Source organism: Hippocampus zosterae, chromosome 19, assembly GCF_025434085.1.
Source record: "Hippocampus zosterae strain Florida chromosome 19, ASM2543408v3, whole genome shotgun sequence".
NCBI lineage: Eukaryota > Metazoa > Chordata > Actinopteri > Syngnathiformes > Syngnathidae > Hippocampus > Hippocampus zosterae.
Window position 1 is genome coordinate 5,289,524 of NC_067469.1, and position 18,534 is coordinate 5,308,057.

At 44.5% G+C, this 18,534-nt stretch overlaps 3 protein-coding genes across 10 annotated transcripts; 1 reads left to right on the forward strand and 2 right to left on the reverse strand.

Moving 5' to 3' along the window:
• Nucleotides 1-1,031: 1,031 nt before the first annotated feature.
• LOC127592385 (solute carrier family 23 member 2-like) lies at nucleotides 1,032-7,564 on the reverse strand. 4 transcript variants are annotated; one of them, XM_052053095.1, is made up of 12 exons: nucleotides 7,239-7,556; nucleotides 4,343-4,495; nucleotides 4,091-4,248; nucleotides 3,743-3,902; nucleotides 3,495-3,676; nucleotides 3,255-3,375; nucleotides 3,036-3,192; nucleotides 2,650-2,903; nucleotides 2,344-2,508; nucleotides 2,166-2,274; nucleotides 1,899-1,994; nucleotides 1,032-1,828 (listed from the first exon to the last, which is right to left on the reverse strand). In XM_052053095.1, the coding sequence occupies exons 1-12, from the start codon at nucleotides 7,356-7,358 to the stop codon at nucleotides 1,629-1,631; spliced, it is 1,875 nt and encodes a 624-aa protein (XP_051909055.1). In that variant the 5' UTR covers nucleotides 7,359-7,556; the 3' UTR covers nucleotides 1,032-1,628. The 4 variants fall into 4 exon arrangements, with proteins under 4 accessions (XP_051909055.1, XP_051909056.1, XP_051909057.1 ...); XM_052053096.1 differs by lacking the exon at nucleotides 7,239-7,556 and adding an exon at nucleotides 7,126-7,189; XM_052053097.1 differs by lacking the exon at nucleotides 1,032-1,828 and having other exon boundaries at nucleotides 1,864-2,274; nucleotides 7,239-7,563.
• A 1,011-nt stretch (nucleotides 7,565-8,575) lies between these two features.
• Nucleotides 8,576-14,150, forward strand: chgb (chromogranin B). Of its 5 annotated transcripts, none has more exons than XM_052053091.1 (8): nucleotides 8,576-10,100; nucleotides 10,222-10,268; nucleotides 10,819-10,909; nucleotides 10,983-11,963; nucleotides 12,444-12,840; nucleotides 12,941-13,028; nucleotides 13,126-13,227; nucleotides 14,015-14,150. In XM_052053091.1, the coding sequence occupies exons 1-8, from the start codon at nucleotides 10,052-10,054 to the stop codon at nucleotides 14,090-14,092; spliced, it is 1,833 nt and encodes a 610-aa protein (XP_051909051.1). In that variant the 5' UTR covers nucleotides 8,576-10,051; the 3' UTR covers nucleotides 14,093-14,150. The 5 variants fall into 5 exon arrangements, with proteins under 5 accessions (XP_051909051.1, XP_051909049.1, XP_051909048.1 ...); XM_052053089.1 differs by having other exon boundaries at nucleotides 8,577-10,100; nucleotides 10,983-12,323; XM_052053088.1 differs by having other exon boundaries at nucleotides 8,579-10,100; nucleotides 10,983-11,650; nucleotides 11,771-12,840.
• Nucleotides 14,151-14,530: 380 nt separating this feature from the next.
• Nucleotides 14,531-18,401, reverse strand: trmt6 (tRNA methyltransferase 6 non-catalytic subunit). Its single transcript, XM_052053099.1, has 12 exons — nucleotides 18,153-18,401; nucleotides 17,811-17,944; nucleotides 17,569-17,678; nucleotides 17,304-17,395; nucleotides 17,143-17,226; nucleotides 16,937-17,061; nucleotides 16,429-16,605; nucleotides 16,135-16,271; nucleotides 15,981-16,066; nucleotides 15,515-15,617; nucleotides 15,025-15,111; nucleotides 14,531-14,939 (listed from the first exon to the last, which is right to left on the reverse strand). Exons 1-12 carry the CDS (start codon nucleotides 18,257-18,259, stop codon nucleotides 14,760-14,762), a joined length of 1,422 nt encoding a protein of 473 aa, XP_051909059.1. The 5' UTR covers nucleotides 18,260-18,401; the 3' UTR covers nucleotides 14,531-14,759.
• Between the last annotated feature and the right edge of the window lie 133 nt (nucleotides 18,402-18,534).

Here is an 18,534-nt window from a genome sequence, read left to right on the forward strand (position 1 = left end):
CTGTTATTGATGTACTTCTGTGCGTTGGGTCATTGTCCTGTTGCATCACTCATCTTCAGTTCGATTTGTCTTATTAATTTCATTTTCTTTTCTCTGTTCTCCCTTTTTTTCGCCCCTAAGAATGGTAATTTTAACTTGTGAGATTCAGAATTTCTCTATCGAATGTAGTATTTTGAAAAAATTATATCTACAGTTTTTATTTATATGTACAATGTTTGTTATGCGGGTTAAAGTTTATTTTATCTTTTTATTATCAATTTTGTTTTACGTCTTTTTCCCCATTTTTTCACTACAAATAGTCATTTTTGTTTCTCTCATTAGCATCATGATTTGTACTTTTTCCGCCTTGTGTCATTTTTCTGGAAATAATTATTTTTGTACATCTTCATCTGAGTACATTTGTAGAGTCCAGTTCTGTCTAGAAGCGTCCAGACTCATGACAAGATGGGGTTAAATACATTTAAAAATGAATCAACGTTGTTGATTTGAACTCAGAGATTGTGTTCATATTTGACCTTTAAAAGGCGATTTTGTCAACCGGAGCATAAAATGGCTGTGATTGAACATTTTGGTGTGAATTGAATAAACAACAGAAACTACAATCTTCTCTATTTCTTCGGTGTTTGCATTAGGTAAGCAATGATGTTTTCACAGAAGACACACAAACTTGCTTGAGATAAAACAAATGGGCGTCCTGTTCCTGTCTACTTTAGTGTGCGCATTGAACGAGCTAGTCTGCTTCAGTGCTACGCACCGAAGCGTAATATTCATCTTATGATAATAATTGTGCACTCGCCATGTCAGATGTTAATGCCGTGAGTTGGAGAAGGAGATTTTCCAGCTGCATAATCGTGCAGCATCGAAAAAAAAAATGAGCCGAAGGACACTCATCAATATGCCATGACAAGGTTGCATACAGAAGCGAGTCAGGTAAATATCAAGTTACATATACTTAAGAGAAATATGTGGCATGTTGATGCCTGACTGTTTGTACTTGGCTAAATGTGTGTGCAACCGATTACTATCCAGGAATCTGTCCACGTTATTTATTTCACACAGACTGTTATCTCTCATGGAATTTATCAGGCAATATAATCAAGACTGAATGAATGCAGCGATAAAAACATTATCGCTAGCCACATATTGTCTTGCCAGAAAAATAGACGGATATGATATAATTTATGCAAAAGAAGCAGCAATACCACAAAAGGACAAAAAAAAAGAGACAACAATAAAACAAAGTAGATCCCCAACATATACAAATGTCAAAGGTGCAAAGTGGGACTTATTGAACCTCAAGGACAGTTTGGAGCAGTCGAACCATTGTAGGTAACAGCATAGAACGTAGCACGCTAACCATTTTTCTGTGAGTGATCAAGCGTAAAATTAAAGATATGTTCCAAAAAACACTCGAGTATACAAATTGCAGAACATTTGAGTGAACCATAGCTTTGGTTTAGATTTTCCTAGACCAAAAAGGACCAGGCATGGCTAAACTGTAGAGGTCAAGTCACCGAAGCAGAATCTTTGCCACTCTCAATGACAAGTCGCGGTATATCAAGCTGTAATGTACGTTATAGGCAAACCCGAAGATAAGAGTATAAAAAGTAACGGATGTGGCCTGCCTTCTATGGTATGCCTTTGTCTGACTTGCAGAGAGGCGTTTGCTCTCCCCCCGGGCAGAACGGAATTTTGCGAACCCAAGGCAGTGACGACAGACACCTTGTGATGCCAAAGGGGAGGTTGTAAATGTCGTCGGTTTCCAAGGTAGCAGAGGCCTCCGGCTGCGTTTCGTCCGTGACGAACAGTCCACGCTCGCTTTTGGTACCTGTATCACAGAAGAACTCTTTTGAAGAAGTGCGAGTTGACGGCTGAGGCTAATTTAGCCTTAAACCTACCAGGAATGGTGTTGTCCAGGAAGAACCCCAGGAAGCCTCCGACAAACATCGGAGTTGTAAATAGGATCTGCAACACCGCATCCACTTCACTTTGGCCTACGGAAAAACACATCCAGACGTTGTCATAGGTTAGCTAGGGCCAGTGCTTGATGTGCGCTAGGACCACGAATGAGTCCTTAGAAAACTGTCTCCCCACAAAACCCAAAGCATTTCAACACTCATGCCTTACGGTGTCCTTTCATGCCAGTAAAAAGATGCGATTCATACCCGTGACCAAGACATTTGGATTCTTGTTGATCCAGTTGGGAATGACTAGCCCAGAAAACAAGGAGAAACCGAACACAAAGTTGTTCCTGGAGGAATTCATATCTGTTGACTTAAAAAAAAAAAAAAGTAAGTAAGGTCATGACTACTGAATAAAAAAGAAATAGTAACTACGGGTCACCTGTAGGTTAGAGATTCCCGTCGCAGCGATGACCCCAAACATGATCAGGAACATCCCTCCAATCACAGGGTTGGGAATGGTGGAGAAAATGGCTCCGATTTTACCCAGGACCCCCATTATGATCATCACGACTCCGCTGAGCAGAATTACCATTCGACTTCCCACCTGCACCTCAGACACATCATCAGAAATCATTCATTCCTTCATTCCTTCATTCATTTATTCATTCGTGTATTTCAAGGCACTGTAAAGCAAATACTTTGATGGCGCTGAAAACTTAAAATGATGTCGCGCTCTCTTTCAAACCTTGGTGATGCCCAGGGCAGCCACGTTCTCGCTGAACGAGGTGGTGCCGTTCCCGGTGCCAAAGGCCCCCGCCAACAAGCTGCCAATTCCTTCCACGCCGATTCCCCGGTTGATGGCGTGCTTGGGCGGAGGCGGCGCCCCTGAGAGCTTGGCGCACGCATGATAGTCGCCCACCGACTCTGCCATGGAGCACACGATTCCCGCCATCATGCCAATAATGCCTGCCAGGTTCACTGCCGGGGTGCCCCACTGGCCTGTGGGAAAAGGCGGTTCTCGATCAAGGGGTTCTCCAAATGGGGTCAGGGGTCTGTGAGCCATAGCTCGGCTGTCCCTTGGACCTAAAGGTTGGAGATGGACCAAATCAATGTGTGGATCGGAATGCTTACCCGGATAAGGCAGGACAAACCAAGAAGCCTGGGTAACCACGCCTTCCTTTACGTCAGTCCGGGCCTGGTGTCCGTATTGGTTCGGATCAGATGGCAGCACGTCGTAGATGGTGAGCAGGTGGCACACTAACCAGGAGACCGCAATGCCCAGCAGAATCTAATCGACATCAATTTTTTAGCATCGTACGCTGACTGTAGCGGAGTATTCTGAGGACCTACGGGCATCATCTGGAAAATGTAGAACCTTTTGGTGTGCAGCTTCTTGGCCTTACTGTATGCAGGAATGGGCAGCTCGATGAATCGCAAGTACTGGGAGAACAGGATGATCAAGGCTGTGGTCCTGTGCATTTTAGAAAAAAAACGTTACTACTGCTTTACTGCGGGCGTTTGCAAACCTTTTGGGTCCGGGGACTCCTCAACACACAGACAGACATTGCATTTCATGTGTAGCAGACGCACATGGCTGAGATTCCCCAGTGGCTGCCGGCCCGGACTCCAGCCGCGTCGAACATGGACAGACCGATGAGCGAGATGGTGGGCGCGATGGTGAGAGGGCCGACAAAGCGCATCAGGAAGCCGACGAGGCCAGAGAATCCCACTACGATCTGCAGGAGGGAAGCCACCATGATGGAGCCTTGCAGCTGGGATGGGAGGATGGAACCTGAGAAATTATTCCATCAAATTTGACCATGTTTGAGCCGGCTTACTGTTGTCAGTCGGGTCCGCCACACTTCGATGAAAACGGGCGAGGACGTGTTCACCAGGGTGGCATTTTTGGTCCAAGAGGGACACTGGAATTCGGGTATGGACAACATGGCCAATGCTGGAGTGAGTAAGGCAAACGTGCCCCCCTGCAGGATGGGAAGCCTAACAAGAACAGGAACCAATGGTGATTTTTTAAAAAATATAGATCACAATCATGAAAGTGTGCATTATCCAATACTTTCATTCTTAAAATGATGAATTAGCATTAGCTTACATCACTGGGAAAATAACCACACTTCATTTTCCCAATGGTCCAAATGTTACACCCCTTGTGTTTAGCATGTTCTCACCTAATGCCAAAGGTGACCTGCAGAATGGTGCACAGCCCAGAGACGAAGAAGATTGTGTTGATCAGGTGACTCTGGGTCAATCCGTCGTGCTGCAAACACAGGCTGTCCGCCAAGATAAGCGGGATGGCGATGTTGCTGCCAAATGCCGTCAGGTAATGCTGTGGAGTAGAGAAGAAGCTCTGTATATTGGACGGGGACATTGCAAAACTACATTTTTATTTTTTATTTTTTGGCGACAAGTTTATAAATCACCTGAAAGGCCAGGAAGACTAACAAGTACCAGGGTGGGGTCTGGGTCACACTGTACACTGTCACACTCTTGTTACGGTCTACTTTACCACCGTTTTCACTTATGAAAGGCTTGAGGGGCTCTGCCGCCCTGGGCTGGACTTTGTCCTCATCCATCTAAACACACGAAAAGAGTACTCAGAAAAACAAACCATAAATCCACTCCCAAAGCTCAAACAGGTAGTTCTTAGAAGGTCCTTAAGCTTGACATGAAATGAATAATTTAATGTGCAGTTCAAAAGAAGTTTGTTAAGTTTCTAAAAAGGTGGTTGCTCTTATAATGTGTTCGTGAGATATATGAGCTAATTCAGCCTCTGATAATATTTGAAAATGTCTCCAAAATTGTTTGCTAAAGCTAATGCTTACCTCATATAGATTCACTGTTTGTTTTCTAGCTCAAATATGCCGTCTTTTTCGTGGTAGGTTTTAACCGAGTTACTATTACATGAGCAGTATTTCTGAGTCTTTATTTTGCACTTTTTGTCAACACGTTTTTAATAGACATACCATATGGATGGACATATTTGCTTTATTGGCCCATGAGCCTTATGTTTGACACCACTGTTTGAGCTGTATATCAATTTTGGGCAACCACAAACCTGAATAAGTCATGTCTGGTAATATTCAACAATTGCTTTTTCTTTAAGTATTTGAATATATTTTATTATAATAACAAAAGCGCGCATCTCTGTGGATCAATACTCACAAACCATTGATGGTCTCAAAACGACCCTTTGCATAATAACACTTACAGGCTGCTGGCCCGTTAATGATTTCGATGTTTAATTTTTCATGTTGAGAGATTAGAGAGGCAATTGTTGTGAAAAGATTTTTAATTGCGATAGGAAAAATACCCCAATGACTGCACACACAAAAGCTTCGAATTCTCTTTGTTGTTTCAGTATGTGCCCGATGTGGCAATGAAAAAATATGGCCAAAATGTTTTTATGGTCTCCTCAGGACGATACGTGCTTGCAGTATACATACACAAAACTACCATAAAGCTCTTACTTACTTATAAATCTCACAACTAACATACATAACTAGCTCGCCTATCAACAGCCAAATTCCCTAATGAGCTAGCTAAGCATATTAACAAAACTAACAAAAAGGTAAATCAACAAACAATCTAGCTGTCAATTCGCGAGCAACTCGAGAAAGTCACGTGTTATCTCTTTTTTTCCGTTTAATCATGCCAACTAGTTAACCAACAAGAAGCAAACAACCAACTAGTCAACAGCCAAATGACATCTTATCAACAAATACGGCCCTCATCTATCTAGCAAGCTAACTCAACAAAACGTGACTCTTGTAATTTGCATGTTACTTCCCCCCCGCATAATCCTGTTGCAAAGTAAACATATATCATGAACCAATAAACTCCACCATTAGTACAAACCAACAAGCAAACCTCATAACTAGATAATTCACAAACGCATATCTACCGATAGGGCGGCCCGGTAGTCTAGTGGTTAGCACGTCGGCTTCACAGTGCAGAGGTACCGGGTTCGATTCCAGCTCCGGCCTCCCGGTGTGGAGTTTGCATGTTCTCCCCGGGCCTGCGTGGGTTTTCTCCGGGTGCTCCGGTTTCCTCCCACATTCCAAAAATATGCACGGCAGGCTGATTGAACACTCTAAAATTGTCCTTAGGTGTGAGTGTGAGCGTGGATGGTTGTTCGTCTATGTGTGCCCTGCGATTGGCTGGCAACCGATTCAGGGTGTCCCTCGCCTACTGCCCGGAGACGGCTGGGATGGGATCCAGCACCCCCCGCGACCCTAGTGAGGATCAAGCGGTACGGAAGATGAAATGAATGAATATCTACCGATATAGCTACGTATCTATATAACTTAGTCACTTAGAAACCAGGTATGCACTTAAGCTACTATTCGCTACTCGTTAACTAAAAGCGAACTATCAATGTAATAATTAACTAGCTGAATAAAGAAATACGGTTTGTCTTTCAAAATGTATTGTCAGAACAGTAAAACTAGAAATTCAGCCACCTCCTTGGTCCCAATCTAGTTATATAATTGCTCTAAATAACAAGGTTAGCCATTGAAATAAAGGTCAGCATCAGCATCAAGAGTGGAACAGGATTTGTTTGACACCTGTCACCCGAGGCCGGACACGATCGTAAATAACCAGATTGCATCTTGCTGACCTTTCACCCTCGTGAACAACATTTAATGTCAGTGTCACATTTAACAAAAAGGTTACAAAATGGAGTGGGCCACCAGCAGTCAATTAGCTTTTAATTGCCATGGACGTGCGAACATAAAGGTGTCGTGATGGTATTTGATTTGATTTTTCTTGGTGCAGCAAGAAGACAAAATGAGATCCACCAAATGCTCATTAATTATTAATACAAAAAGATTTAGAGTCAATGCTCCAAACTTTTTTCCCTTTTTACCTCACTTATTGCTCATATACAGTATATGAAAATACGCAAGTTTGGCCGACAAACTCCCTGCAAATGCCTTAATGCACACTTGCACACAAGGACACACACGCACGCACGTCTGTCGTTAACTTCGGTTACACATGCTTGAGTAATTGAGGAATTCTCATCAAATCGTCCAATAGAAACTACATTTCCATTCAATTGCTTTTTAAAAAAAATCCTTGAATATATAATTCTCCTGGAAAAAAATCAACTTTTGAACAAAACAATCAAAATCAACTCCACTTTCCAGACATCTTTCCTGTATTATTCTCCTCAAAACAATTCTCAAAACTTCTAACTTACAGGTTCCATTCTGGCCACGCGCAGCACACTCCTGTGGAAGCGAATTTGAGCAGTGTACACCAGACAGACATACAACTCATATCGCATTTTAATCTGAATGCGGCTTTACCTACCCAAATAAACGTCTGGCAGCGTGGAGAGCTTTCATCCCCTTGTGTAATTGTTCCTGCGGCATCAGAGAACGCAGAGGGAGGAGAAAAGGAAAATTGAGACACTTGAGAATTGCGGCTCATCGTGGTGGCGGTGGATGTGTTTGTGGCAACTATAGTTGCATTGCTGGTTTAATCAAATGAGGTTTGTCAAGCACACCATCGTTTGTCATTGCTGGCAGCTAATGATTGAAAGGACTGCATCCCTTCAAATATTTGATTTTCCAGGTCCAAGTTTCAGTCTTCACGTTGACATCACGTGGCTAGTTTTGGAAACAAAGAGCATGGAATACTATTCAAGACAGTGAACCCTTGTTGGAGACAAAAACCCGCTCACAACATTATTGGCTTGCCCAAAAATGTTTAGAATGGCAAACATACTTAGCTCTCAACGATTGTAACACGGTAACGAGTGGGTTACTCTAGCATGTGAATGTTTTACGGGATTAGTCTGAGGCCCAAAAAAGGGTCTACTGACTTTTGAACACGAGTTGACTGAGATTGCTTGATTATGAACATCCATATTCCGAGTAATATAAGGGTGTGCGCACTTATGCAACCACATTATCTTATTGAGTTGTGCAGGTTATAGATCACATCAATAGTGAAAAATAATTAGGAACGATTTGTCTTAGTCACACATTTTCGGCTGTTTGTCGTGTGCACAAAATACAAGCGTAAACAACAATAACGATAAAAAAAAACCCCCATCCTGCAGCAGCCGGCTCTGGTAAATAACTATTACAGTGCACGTCGTGTTTTATCTGTTGCCTGTGTACTTTATTATATTAAAGAATAAAATGTGATTTAGGGTAATGCTTCTTGCTGCACTCCCCCCCCCCCCCTCTTTTTCTTTAATATAAAAAAGGCCAGGGAGCATCATCACAGAGCGTCACATGTGAGCGCACACTGTTGATGAGAATGTGGCAGGCCTGGATGATTGAATGCCGTTGGCTGCAGCCCCCCCCCCTGCCCCTTCTTTATCCTCTTCATTCTGCTGAAGGCCATCTCACGACTCGCATGCACGATTCTTCTAACAAACATGGACATCGGCCCACCCCGACGGCTGCGATATGAGCCCCCGTGGGATGCGGCGTTGCTGTCTTTGGTGTCGGGACAAGACTAAATGGGTCTATACGTAAGAGGTCACTTTTTGTAAAATGTGTTTTGAGAGCGTTTATATATATGTTTATAGAGTCAACAACAAGGCAATCTAAAATAAGCATGCAAAAGTAATGCCCATGTCCACATGCAGACTTTTTTCTCCCCTTCTTCTTCTACAGTATCTATTCGTGTATGCACTCACGGTCGACAACAAGGCACTCTAAAGCAGACACGCTCACCTGAAGTCCCACTCCGCATGCCAGACTGTTCCAGGCACCGGCATACTATCACACCTTCTCTCCGTGACGTGCATGTACTCAATGCCGACAACAAGGCGCTCTAAGGCCGCCGTACCAGTGCACTCGTCACACTTGTCAGGCTGGCTTTTGTCACACCTTGTGTCATTCATTTATAAAGTCAAACGCCGTGTTGTCAAAGCTGAATAAAATTGTAACAAAATACATAACTGAAACACATAAAAAGATAACTAATCACCCTTGGATGATGTCCACTGGAGTGTTTGTCATCTCACCAGTGTGCATAATAGGGGGCTTGACCTCGCGGAACACATTTTTTTTCCCACCTATAAAACGGACAGAATAAAAAATGTAATTAACTTTTGAATAGCTTATTTATGAGGATATAGTGTACTGCATCGTTCTCACCTCACATGTGGTAGTCTTTTGTTGTGCTGCAGAAAACAAGAGTCAAGTATTTCTTTTGTGCTTTCATTATACTGTAACCGCTACTGAGCCCGCATGTCATGAAGTGTTTTGCTTACTTCAGGAGGACTGCTGAGCTGAAGCCGCACCATTGGGGTGAGAACGTGTGATGTGTCGAAAAGCCCAGATGAATATTTGACAGGGAGGCTAACGATTGGTTTACAATCACCGGACACTTCATTAGGTACAGCGGTGACTGCCAATGTGAGAGCTGTTTTGAATTTTGTGATATACGTAGCTGATTTCAAACTACACAGGCGATTCAACTGTACACACACACACACACACACTTGAAGGGATACACTGGTTCAACTAAATCCAAAACAAACCTTAACACAAGGGACCCGGATGACAAGAACAGGTGGCGACAATAAAGTCACACAAGGAAACAAAACCAAATATAATCCAAACAAAACATTTTTCTTTTCTCTCTGTCTCTGATTGCATTATCACAGGCTAAAGGTATCCTTAAAGCTGCATAAAAACACATTAAAGTGAAGAACTGCACAGTAAACTTAACAATGCAGGCAATTATTTCAGTTTGAACGGTGTCGCTTCTCAGAACGGAACTAAAAATGAAGGTCTGATAATGAAGTTTGCAGGGTGTGTGATTGCCAATAGTTGCCATGCCTTTGGGCGCCTCGCGGCATTAAGCCCCCACCTGCTGACAACTACCCTGTTCCTCTCAGTAATGTTTAAACCATCACCTGTGTGATGGCTTATTTCGTCTATAGGAGAAGAACAAAAACAAAACAAAAAAAAGAAAGAAAACGAGTTGTTGCTGCTTCTCCCTGCAGGTCTAATGAGTCATGACATGAGCGTCCCCTCCCACGCTCCTTCCCTCTCCCCCCTTCCTCCCCGACTCTGAGCGCCTTTATATTAGAGGGGCTGCTCCCCTTCCCGCAGAAGCCTCCCTCCCGCCTTATCGGGAGGCTCACCGGATCTCACAAGATGACTCGGACTCCTCTCGTTCTGCTACTTGGGTTCGCTTTTCAGATAGGTGAGTTCAGCACCAAGGACAGTGACTCTGAGCACTTTTAACTGCACCTCTATTTTGTTGTTATCCTTCCTTGCGGTTTGTTTTGTTTTTGTAAAGCCATGCATATTTGTCTCTCGAGCAGGGAATCAAGCACTTCCAGTGGGGAAGGATGGCCAAAGAGAAGATGTGGTAAGTTACTGTATTATTTTGCATTAACATGGATGTACCGTATACGACACGGTATATCGGGCATATAGTATGCAGTACTGTATCCTGCGTGCAATCAGCAATGAACACATGAGAATGCAACCACAATCATTACTGTGTAGGAAGGAACTCACACTGCAATTATCCATATATGAAGGGTTACTTATTTTACTCCATACACTACAGTCATGAATGTAAAATACTAAATATTGTGAAAATGTGCCGTGTAGGAAGTTGAAGGAAAAATAAACTCAAATAAACAAAACTACTCACCTTTAGATGACGGTGAAGAACAGCCCAGGTGCAGATTACTGTGTGTGGCCAGGAGGAGAGTCTCTTTGTCCTACAATTTTTTTTTTTCTAGAAAACCATATCATTATACTGTAATGTCGGTTAAAAATGACAGAAAAAGCACAAATTCTTCCATCAGGTTTTGTGGAATCTTGATAGTAAATGGATAAAAAAAAAACCTCCCTTGGCAGAGTACTCAGCCTACTGCATAAAATCAACACAAGGCTTATTTCTTAATCAGGTGACAAGATGTTTGGTGGAGGTTCTGTCCAAATCACTCACCCACCCGGACGCCCAATTGGACCAAGAGTGCAAGGAGATCTTCCAAGCAGGTTTGTGCCATCTTCCAGTTAGTTCAGCAAAAAGAATGGCAAACAGTACATGATCCATTTTGTCCTTTTACAGGAATTAAACATGCTCCGCTGGACAAGAACAGCAAAGGGGCGACCAATGAAGAGCAGCCCAAAGATCACGCACAAGACATCCATGAACTCCAGAGCGCAGTAGAGTCGAACCGGGAAGGCGCAAAGAGTGAACGCAATCAGGAATCCTGGAGTCTGGAGAAAAGACACCAGGGAGACGATAGCGCGGAGGAAGAGGAAAAACGGGAGAAGAGAAGCAGCTGGAGGCCAGGAAGGTTCCACCAGAAGAGGCCTAAACGTGACAAGGAACCTTTGGGAGGAGAGTCCAAAGAGGAGGAGCGTGATGAAGAACGCAGTCAGGAGTCCTGGGATTTGGATCGAAGGAGCGACGATGACCTCGAGGAGCAAGACCAGCTCATTTGGAAGCCCTCAGATCAATACCACCCCAAAAAGAAGTTCCACAAGCGTGGAGATGAGGACTACGAACGCAGCCAGGAGTCGTGGGGGCTTGATGACGTGAGGGACAAGAGGGAATGGAGGGTTGGGCGATACCATCAGAGGAGACACAAGAGGGATGAGGAGATCTCAGAGGATCTGGATGGGGAACGAAGCCAAGAATCTTGGGATTTTGCCACCGATGTATCCAAGAGAGACTGGAGGCCCGGAAGATATCACCAGAGGAGACACAAGCGCGACGAAGAACTCTCAGAGGTACCAGATGAGGAACGCAGTCAGGAATCCTGGGATTTTGACAGTGGGAGGGCCAAGAAGGACTGGAGACCTGGGAGATACCACCAAAGGAGACACAAGCGTGATGAGGAACTGTCAGAGGACCCGGAGGAGGAGCGCAGCCAGGAATCTTGGGATTTTGACAGTGACAGATACAAGAGAGACTGGAGACCAGGTAGATACCACCAAAGGAGACACAAGCGAGATGAGGAACTGTCAGAGGACCCGGAGGAGGAGCGCAGCCAGGAATCTTGGGATTTTGACAGTGACAGATACAAGAGAGACTGGAGACCAGGTAGATACCACCAAAGGAGACACAAGCGAGATGAGGAACTGTCAGAGGAACCAGATGATGAGCGCAGCCAGGAGTCTTGGGATTTGGAGAATGACAGATACAAGCGGGACTGGAGGCCTGGGAGATACCACCAGAGGAGACACAAGCGAGACAAAGAGCTCTCAGAGGATCCGGATGAGGAACGTAGCCAGGAATACTGGGATTTCGACAGTGACAGATACAAGAGGGACTGGAGACCCGGGAGATACCACCAGAGGAGACACAAGCGAGATGAGGAACTGTCAGAGGACCCGGAGGAGGAGCGCAGCCAGGAATCTTGGGATTTTGACAGTGACAGATACAAGAGAGACTGGAGACCAGGTAGATACCACCAAAGGAGACACAAGCGAGATGAGGAACTGTCAGAGAATCCGGATGAGGAACGTAGCCAGGAATATTGGGATTTTGACACTGATAGATACAAGAGAGACTGGAGACCAGGTAGATACCACCAGAGGAGACACAAGCGAGATGAGGAACTCCCACAGGAAGCCCGAGAGGAACCTGATGAGGAACGTAGCCAGGAATCCTGGGACTTCAACGGGGAGAAGAAGTCCTGGAGGCCTTGGAGATACTACAAGAATAAGCCAAAGCGTGATGAAGAACTCTCAGAGGAAAAGTGGGAGAACTCAGATGGAGATCGCAGTCAGGAGTACTGGAACTTCGACAAGAGACATAGCAAATATGATGACAAAAATCCTGAAAAGTACATTTGGAAGCTGTCGCATCAGTACAACCACAAAAACAAATACCACAAGCATGGAGGGGAGGAGGTGCCTGAAGATGAAGACCTGAGTGACGATTCAGAAAATCCAGAGGATAGGAGCGAAACCCTGGGGTATTTAATTCTTCTGACAGATTACAGGCCAAGTCCTCAGAAAGTGTAGAGATGACTTCCTGGTTTTACTCGGGGTTAAAATGAGTGGTTGTTTTTGCAGATATCTGGCTGAGAAAAGAAACCCGTGGATCTACTACCATCCCGCCTGGTTCAAAGGGAATCAAGAAGAGCACGCTGCCCCAAACAAGGTAGACCAGATATTCACAATCAAGCATCAGAGCAGTTCAATTCCAATGTCGAGCATCGAGAATTTTGAACGTGGTTCTGACTTTTGAATGAGTGCAGATGGATGAGGCGGCCAAGCTGCTGAGTCACAAAATCGACCAGCTCGCCGACCAAGAGGCATCACAAGGCGCCACGCATCCGAGGGCACTCACGCCGCATGAGGTTCGTCAGGCTACATTTATCTAAAAATCATGTCATCCCACAATCAGACAACTGGATAACATCTCACGTCATCTGTTAAAGGTTCTTCACAGCCTTGTCCCAGCATTGCACAACACCCTGTCATGATATAAAACTTCAAATGACTTCAGCCCTCAATTCCGTGTCTGTGCTGTTCTCGTGTCGTCTTTTTGAATCATTTGTGGTCAGACTGACAATAAAAGCCTTTGAGGAGGTTTGCCCAGGGTGTTCAAGCACCATTCTATGGTAGAAAATCAGCAGAAGATAACGTGATGTTCTGTGGGTAAACTATTTTCCATCTCGTGCTCGCTGACCCACTAAAGCCGCGGAGCACATCCAGTCGCTCCTTCACAAACACGCTTTAGGTGGGGGGGGAGAAAGGGCAACTCATTATGGAAATGTACATTCCGCACAGAGACATGCCGGGCACTTGCCGAATGAGTGCACATCAACAACTTGGCCTACAAGTACTGACAATGCTAATATTTCCTCAGCAGAACTTTGGCACGGCTCCGCTGCCTGCATCTTTTATTTATTTATCCCCCCCCCACCCCCACAACATTTTTTTTCCCTTCAATGGTTGACAGCACTTTTTTACGAGCCAAACTTGCCGCACCGTCACGACCTCCCAGGGCCATCACATCACCATTAGAAAGACACGCGGTGGCTCCTGTGCATCCTGTGGGGCTAAACGATTAAAACCAGAGGAAATGGCTTGTACGACCATATGGCCAACTGTGCATTATTATTTTATTTGATTTTTTTTCAGGAGAAAGCACTGGAAAACCTGGCGACAATGGACGAGGAGATGAAGAAAATTGCTGCCAAGTTGCATGATAAGGAATGAGCTACGACTAAGGTTTACATGGAAAACAAAACGCCGTTCGTTTCGTCCGCAAAGTTTAAGTGTATAAAAAAACTAAAATGGAGCCGTGCTTAAAAAAAAAAAAAGAATCGACGACCTTATTACTGTATTTGTGCCATTTTGATGTGACATCCTAAACACGTGCATGGGAATGTTTTTTGATGTTTATATATACAGTATATATCTATATAGCAAGTGTCCAAAATTGACTGATGTCATTGTCTTTTCAAGTGTTTGTGTTCAATTAAATGATTATATCTGGGAACAAATACTTTTTTTAAATCCTGTGCTGTCATGTCACGACCCATTTACTCACAAAAATGATTAACTGTAATACATATACTGTATATATTTTTTTGTGTGGATGTTTTTAAGACGACCTGCTAACGTCTTTGTTTGGATCAATTAAAACAAAGTAAATTCCGCATCGGAAAAAGTTTTAATTTTGTGAAGATTCGGTCATGAGGCTACAAAAAATAAAACTTCCAGGGTAAAAAAAACAACAACAAAAAACAAATTGTGGCCTACATGACAAATCTAGGGCGCATCTCTTTCGAGGCCTTTCCTTGCTTAACTGCCTAGAAGAGTTTACGATGCACCGAAACAGACATTCCCGCCAGTTCTGTTGCCGATGGTGCTTTTAAGCCCTTCAGCTTTCCGTCATTTTTTGTTTTTTTGCCGCTGGCTCTTCTGTCACTTTTTGTTTTTTTGGCGCCGGCTCCTCCGAGTTAGCCTGCCGCGAACGGTCTGTCTCCACTGTGATACCCGAGAGGAGGTAACCGCCACCGCCGCTCATCAACAGCATGGGATGCGTCCTGTTCGGCAACACCTAAGGGGACAAAACACAAGTCAGGACACATTAATTCTATGACGAGGAGGACCTGAAGGGTAACACTCGGTGGGCAGGATGTAACCTGATAATGCCGCAGCCATGTGTCGGTGAGGCGCAGGTTGACCGTGCCGCCTTGCTCCTTCAGTTTGGTGAAGCACTCGACTAGCGGCTGCAGAGAAGACGGCAACATGGATGCAGTGATGTTCGCCGAGCTGGCAAAGTTAGCATCATTCCTTTCACATACTGACAAAGTGCTCAAAAGAAGCATTAACCCACACTACGTTATTGCACTCGGCTTGAGAGTTTTTGAACAAAAAGAGCGTTCGCCCTGAGCTTTAGGAGCCACACATCCTGTTCTGCTTATTTTCTGTTTTTACGACAAAACATTTTAATACTGAATTGCTGAGACACTTGCTCCCATTTAATTTCCTTGAGGGATAAAGACGCATTTTCTTTGTGTACCGGTATTTTCCTTTGGTGGGAAGCTCATTTTTCACAGGACCCCTGCAGTAATAAGACCCATTTTAAATAATAACCCTTGTTCAACGGAATCGTTTGCGAACTGAGCTCACCTCCTTATACTGCGAGTAGACCACAAAGGGCCTGGAGGGTGACAAGAACCTGAGCAGGCACATCAGGACGGGACATGGGTGGAAGCGAGAGGCGATGACCAATCTGCAAGAACCGCAAAACAAGATGAGCGAAGCAAAGAATCATTTACGCCGTCAATGCATTATTGGAAATGTTGTCATTCCGCCTAATTTGAGAAGCTCGTGATTTAGGACACAAGGGGAGCAGCGTAATAGCGTTTACGATATAGCCGCCATTATAAAGGAGAATCCATAAATAAACACCCTTGCGACGTTTCATCAATAATAAGGAGGCTGTGGGGCTTGAATGGCGCTCCACCAACTGGCAAAGTTACAACGGTTATAACACGATTCTGATCTAGCCTTGTCCACACCGTCCCACGGGACATTCCATTTGACATTTCTGAAAATCCATTTCAATCATAACGAATTGAGAAATGACACGAACCCGTCTGCGTTCATGCCGTCTAACTGGGCCGCTGCCGCCGCGAGCTTCTTGCGCCTCTCCTCTTGCTTCACCCGCTTGAGTTGAGCCTAAAACATTTCAATCACCGTGATGACCATCCAGCAACCTGTCAATCATACCCAATCTTTTGCCATACCTTCTCATCTTTGCTTCGTTGGCGATCGTCGTCTGTGCCTGGTTCCCTGCTGGCGTTCGTCTCCACGTTCTCGGAGTCACCCGGGGTGTCCTCCATCTTGGGCTGCGCCTCAGCAACCACGTCGGGGTGAGGTGCCTCTGAGAAGCCGGGAATCCACAGCATATTACGCTTGTGAATGGAGAGAGGTTCCGCAAAACTAGCATGTGTCTGTGTTTGTGGAAATTGCTGTGGATCTTCCTGTAAGACGGACTAAAAGTAGGATATGGCTTCAACAAACTCTAGGGGAACCTATACCTTCAGCACTATCGGGGTCCTTCGGGCTTGTGTCCAGCGTGCCTGCTAGCAAAGCATTCACGTGACAGATGGGAAAGTCATGCAGCGTGTCGTGGAAGTGAGCGGGAAAGCCAAAATTCTCCACTCCTGCCCGGACCGGCCCGCCCCCCGGGTACATTTGGATCACTGATCCATAGCCTAGACGGGAGGAACAGGAGATCAAAAGAGCGAGTTAGAAAATGAGAAAGCACTTATTGTACATTAAGGGGCATCAGATGGTGACATTTGGATGACCATTTCGTATCTAACATTCATTGATGTACTCTATACGTTAACATTTTCTGCAGAAAAAAAAAGCAATTTCCGTAAAGAATTTTAGAAGCATAACAATTCAATGCTTTCAATTTACGCATGTTTCCAGCTGATGGCCCTTAATACAACCGGATTAATATTTATTGTGTTGGTTGTGGCGTGCTGTGAAATGTTACTGAATGTTAAGTATGTGCCTCGGGATGAACAACAAACTCACCTCCCATTCTTTCCATGACGGCCCCCAGCACGAGGCCAGCACATGTTTCAAACACCAACACCTTGCTGCCGGCGTGGATGTTGGCCAAGGTCAGCATCTGTGCCAATGTGTCATATCGCAAGTGACTGTACCACACACACGCATACACGTTATTCAAACCGTTATGCGTTTCTGCTGGATGCGGGCAAAAAAGATATGTATATTACCAGATCTTTCCTGGCTCTCGTCCGTGGTACATAAGCGCCATGATGCGGCAAGTCGGTTTAAGAATGGTCACAGTGTTCTCATACCTGAAAAAACACGAGATACCACTCACACACATACAATGATTTTATTATTTTTAAATATGTGCTGGGCTCTGGCTCACTTCTTTTTTTTCTTCTTAATATATTTGTCCTGGGCGTATTCTGTCTTATCCCTGAAGGTGGAGCTGTTGTCTATGAGCTTCTGGATGATTTCCTACAGCATAAACAAAACAACATATTCAAAGAGACTCTCAACTTGCTTCACTTTTAATACTGCTCAACCGAGCCTTAAGGTCTCAAAAATAATGAGCCCATAAAACATGGACAAGGTGGATACCGATCTACCAAACAGTGTCATGGTGCACGTCATGGAGTTTCCAGCATTACCTGACCCTTAAGGCCTTGCTCTTTGAGTGTCTCAATGTCATCTCGGGTCAGCTTCTGCGACTTGCCGTCATCCACGATGTTCCGATTGTCCGTACCCGCCTCCTTCGTGTCTGTAGGAGCATTTTGTGGTCTCCAAGAACTCCTTCTTCAAACAACTCTCGGCATTGCCAATGTTTACTTCACTATTTATGTCCTTTCCCACACTGAAAAACAAGAGCAACAAAAAAAAAAAAAACACTTACCAGATGCTGCACTTGTCTCATCTTTTGGTTTCACAGGCTGCAGCTGTCCTCCAGATACAATTTCAAAAGTGGTGCTGTATAGGTGCCCCACGGCGTTATTCAGGAAGAACCACTGCTTCTCAAACACCACCTTCCTGTTATCACAATATGGAGAAATAATGTTCTTCACAACTTATGTCAGTTCCTTGTTAACGCAGACATGAGGTTACTCATTGGAAACCCCCAGGTTGAACAACGACCACTAAAGTCCAGTTTGCCTTCGCACACAAGATCGAAAACAACACTTGTTAAGTGATCTTGACATATGATCAAAACGACACGAATTAAACGTTTGAGACTAACTTTGTCGACTGTATTTGTACAGCTTTGTAGATCTCGCCCCGCTTCAGCATAACGTAGTCCCCCTCGTTGATCTTATACGGGGAGTCGTCGTCTCCACTGTCTGCCATGATCGGCGAAATAGACAAATGACCGATCAATAACAACGATCACCGTGGTTTATGAAATTATCGTTAAACTCGCGTTGCACGTGTCGTCTTCCACTTTCCGTCTCAGGGTGACGGGTAGACAACAGAATGGAGCTACTTCCGCGTTTTCATCATTGTTGGCGGTGATTGGCCCGAAACCGACTCTAGCCAGCCAATAGTGTGCGATATTTTGTATAGCAGATGCCGATTTCAGAATCATCGATTTAAAGTGAGTATTTTTTAAATAACTACTGTAA

Coding starts and splice junctions, on each gene's coding strand:
- trmt6 (XM_052053099.1), bottom strand. CDS start 18,259: ATGGCAGACAGTGGAGACGACGACTCCCCGTATAAGATCAACGAGGGG. Junction 17,062..17,142: donor CGAGAGCCAGGAAAGATCTG/GTAATATACATA, acceptor TGTGTGGTACAG/TCACTTGCGATATGACACAT. Junction 16,067..16,134: donor AACGAAGCAAAGATGAGAAG/GTATGGCAAAAG, acceptor GAAATGTTTTAG/GCTCAACTCAAGCGGGTGAA.
- LOC127592385 (XM_052053095.1), bottom strand. CDS start 7,358: ATGAGCCGCAATTCTCAAGTGTCTCAATTTTCCTTTTCTCCTCCCTCT. Junction 3,193..3,254: donor ACATTTTCCAGATGATGCCC/GTAGGTCCTCAG, acceptor GATGTCGATTAG/ATTCTGCTGGGCATTGCGGT. Junction 1,995..2,165: donor TCCAAATGTCTTGGTCACGG/GTATGAATCGCA, acceptor GTTTTTCCGTAG/GCCAAAGTGAAGTGGATGCG.
- chgb (XM_052053087.1), top strand. CDS start 10,052: ATGACTCGGACTCCTCTCGTTCTGCTACTTGGGTTCGCTTTTCAGATA. Junction 10,269..10,818: donor ATGGCCAAAGAGAAGATGTG/GTAAGTTACTGT, acceptor TTTCTTAATCAG/GTGACAAGATGTTTGGTGGA. Junction 13,029..13,125: donor AGCACGCTGCCCCAAACAAG/GTAGACCAGATA, acceptor GAATGAGTGCAG/ATGGATGAGGCGGCCAAGCT.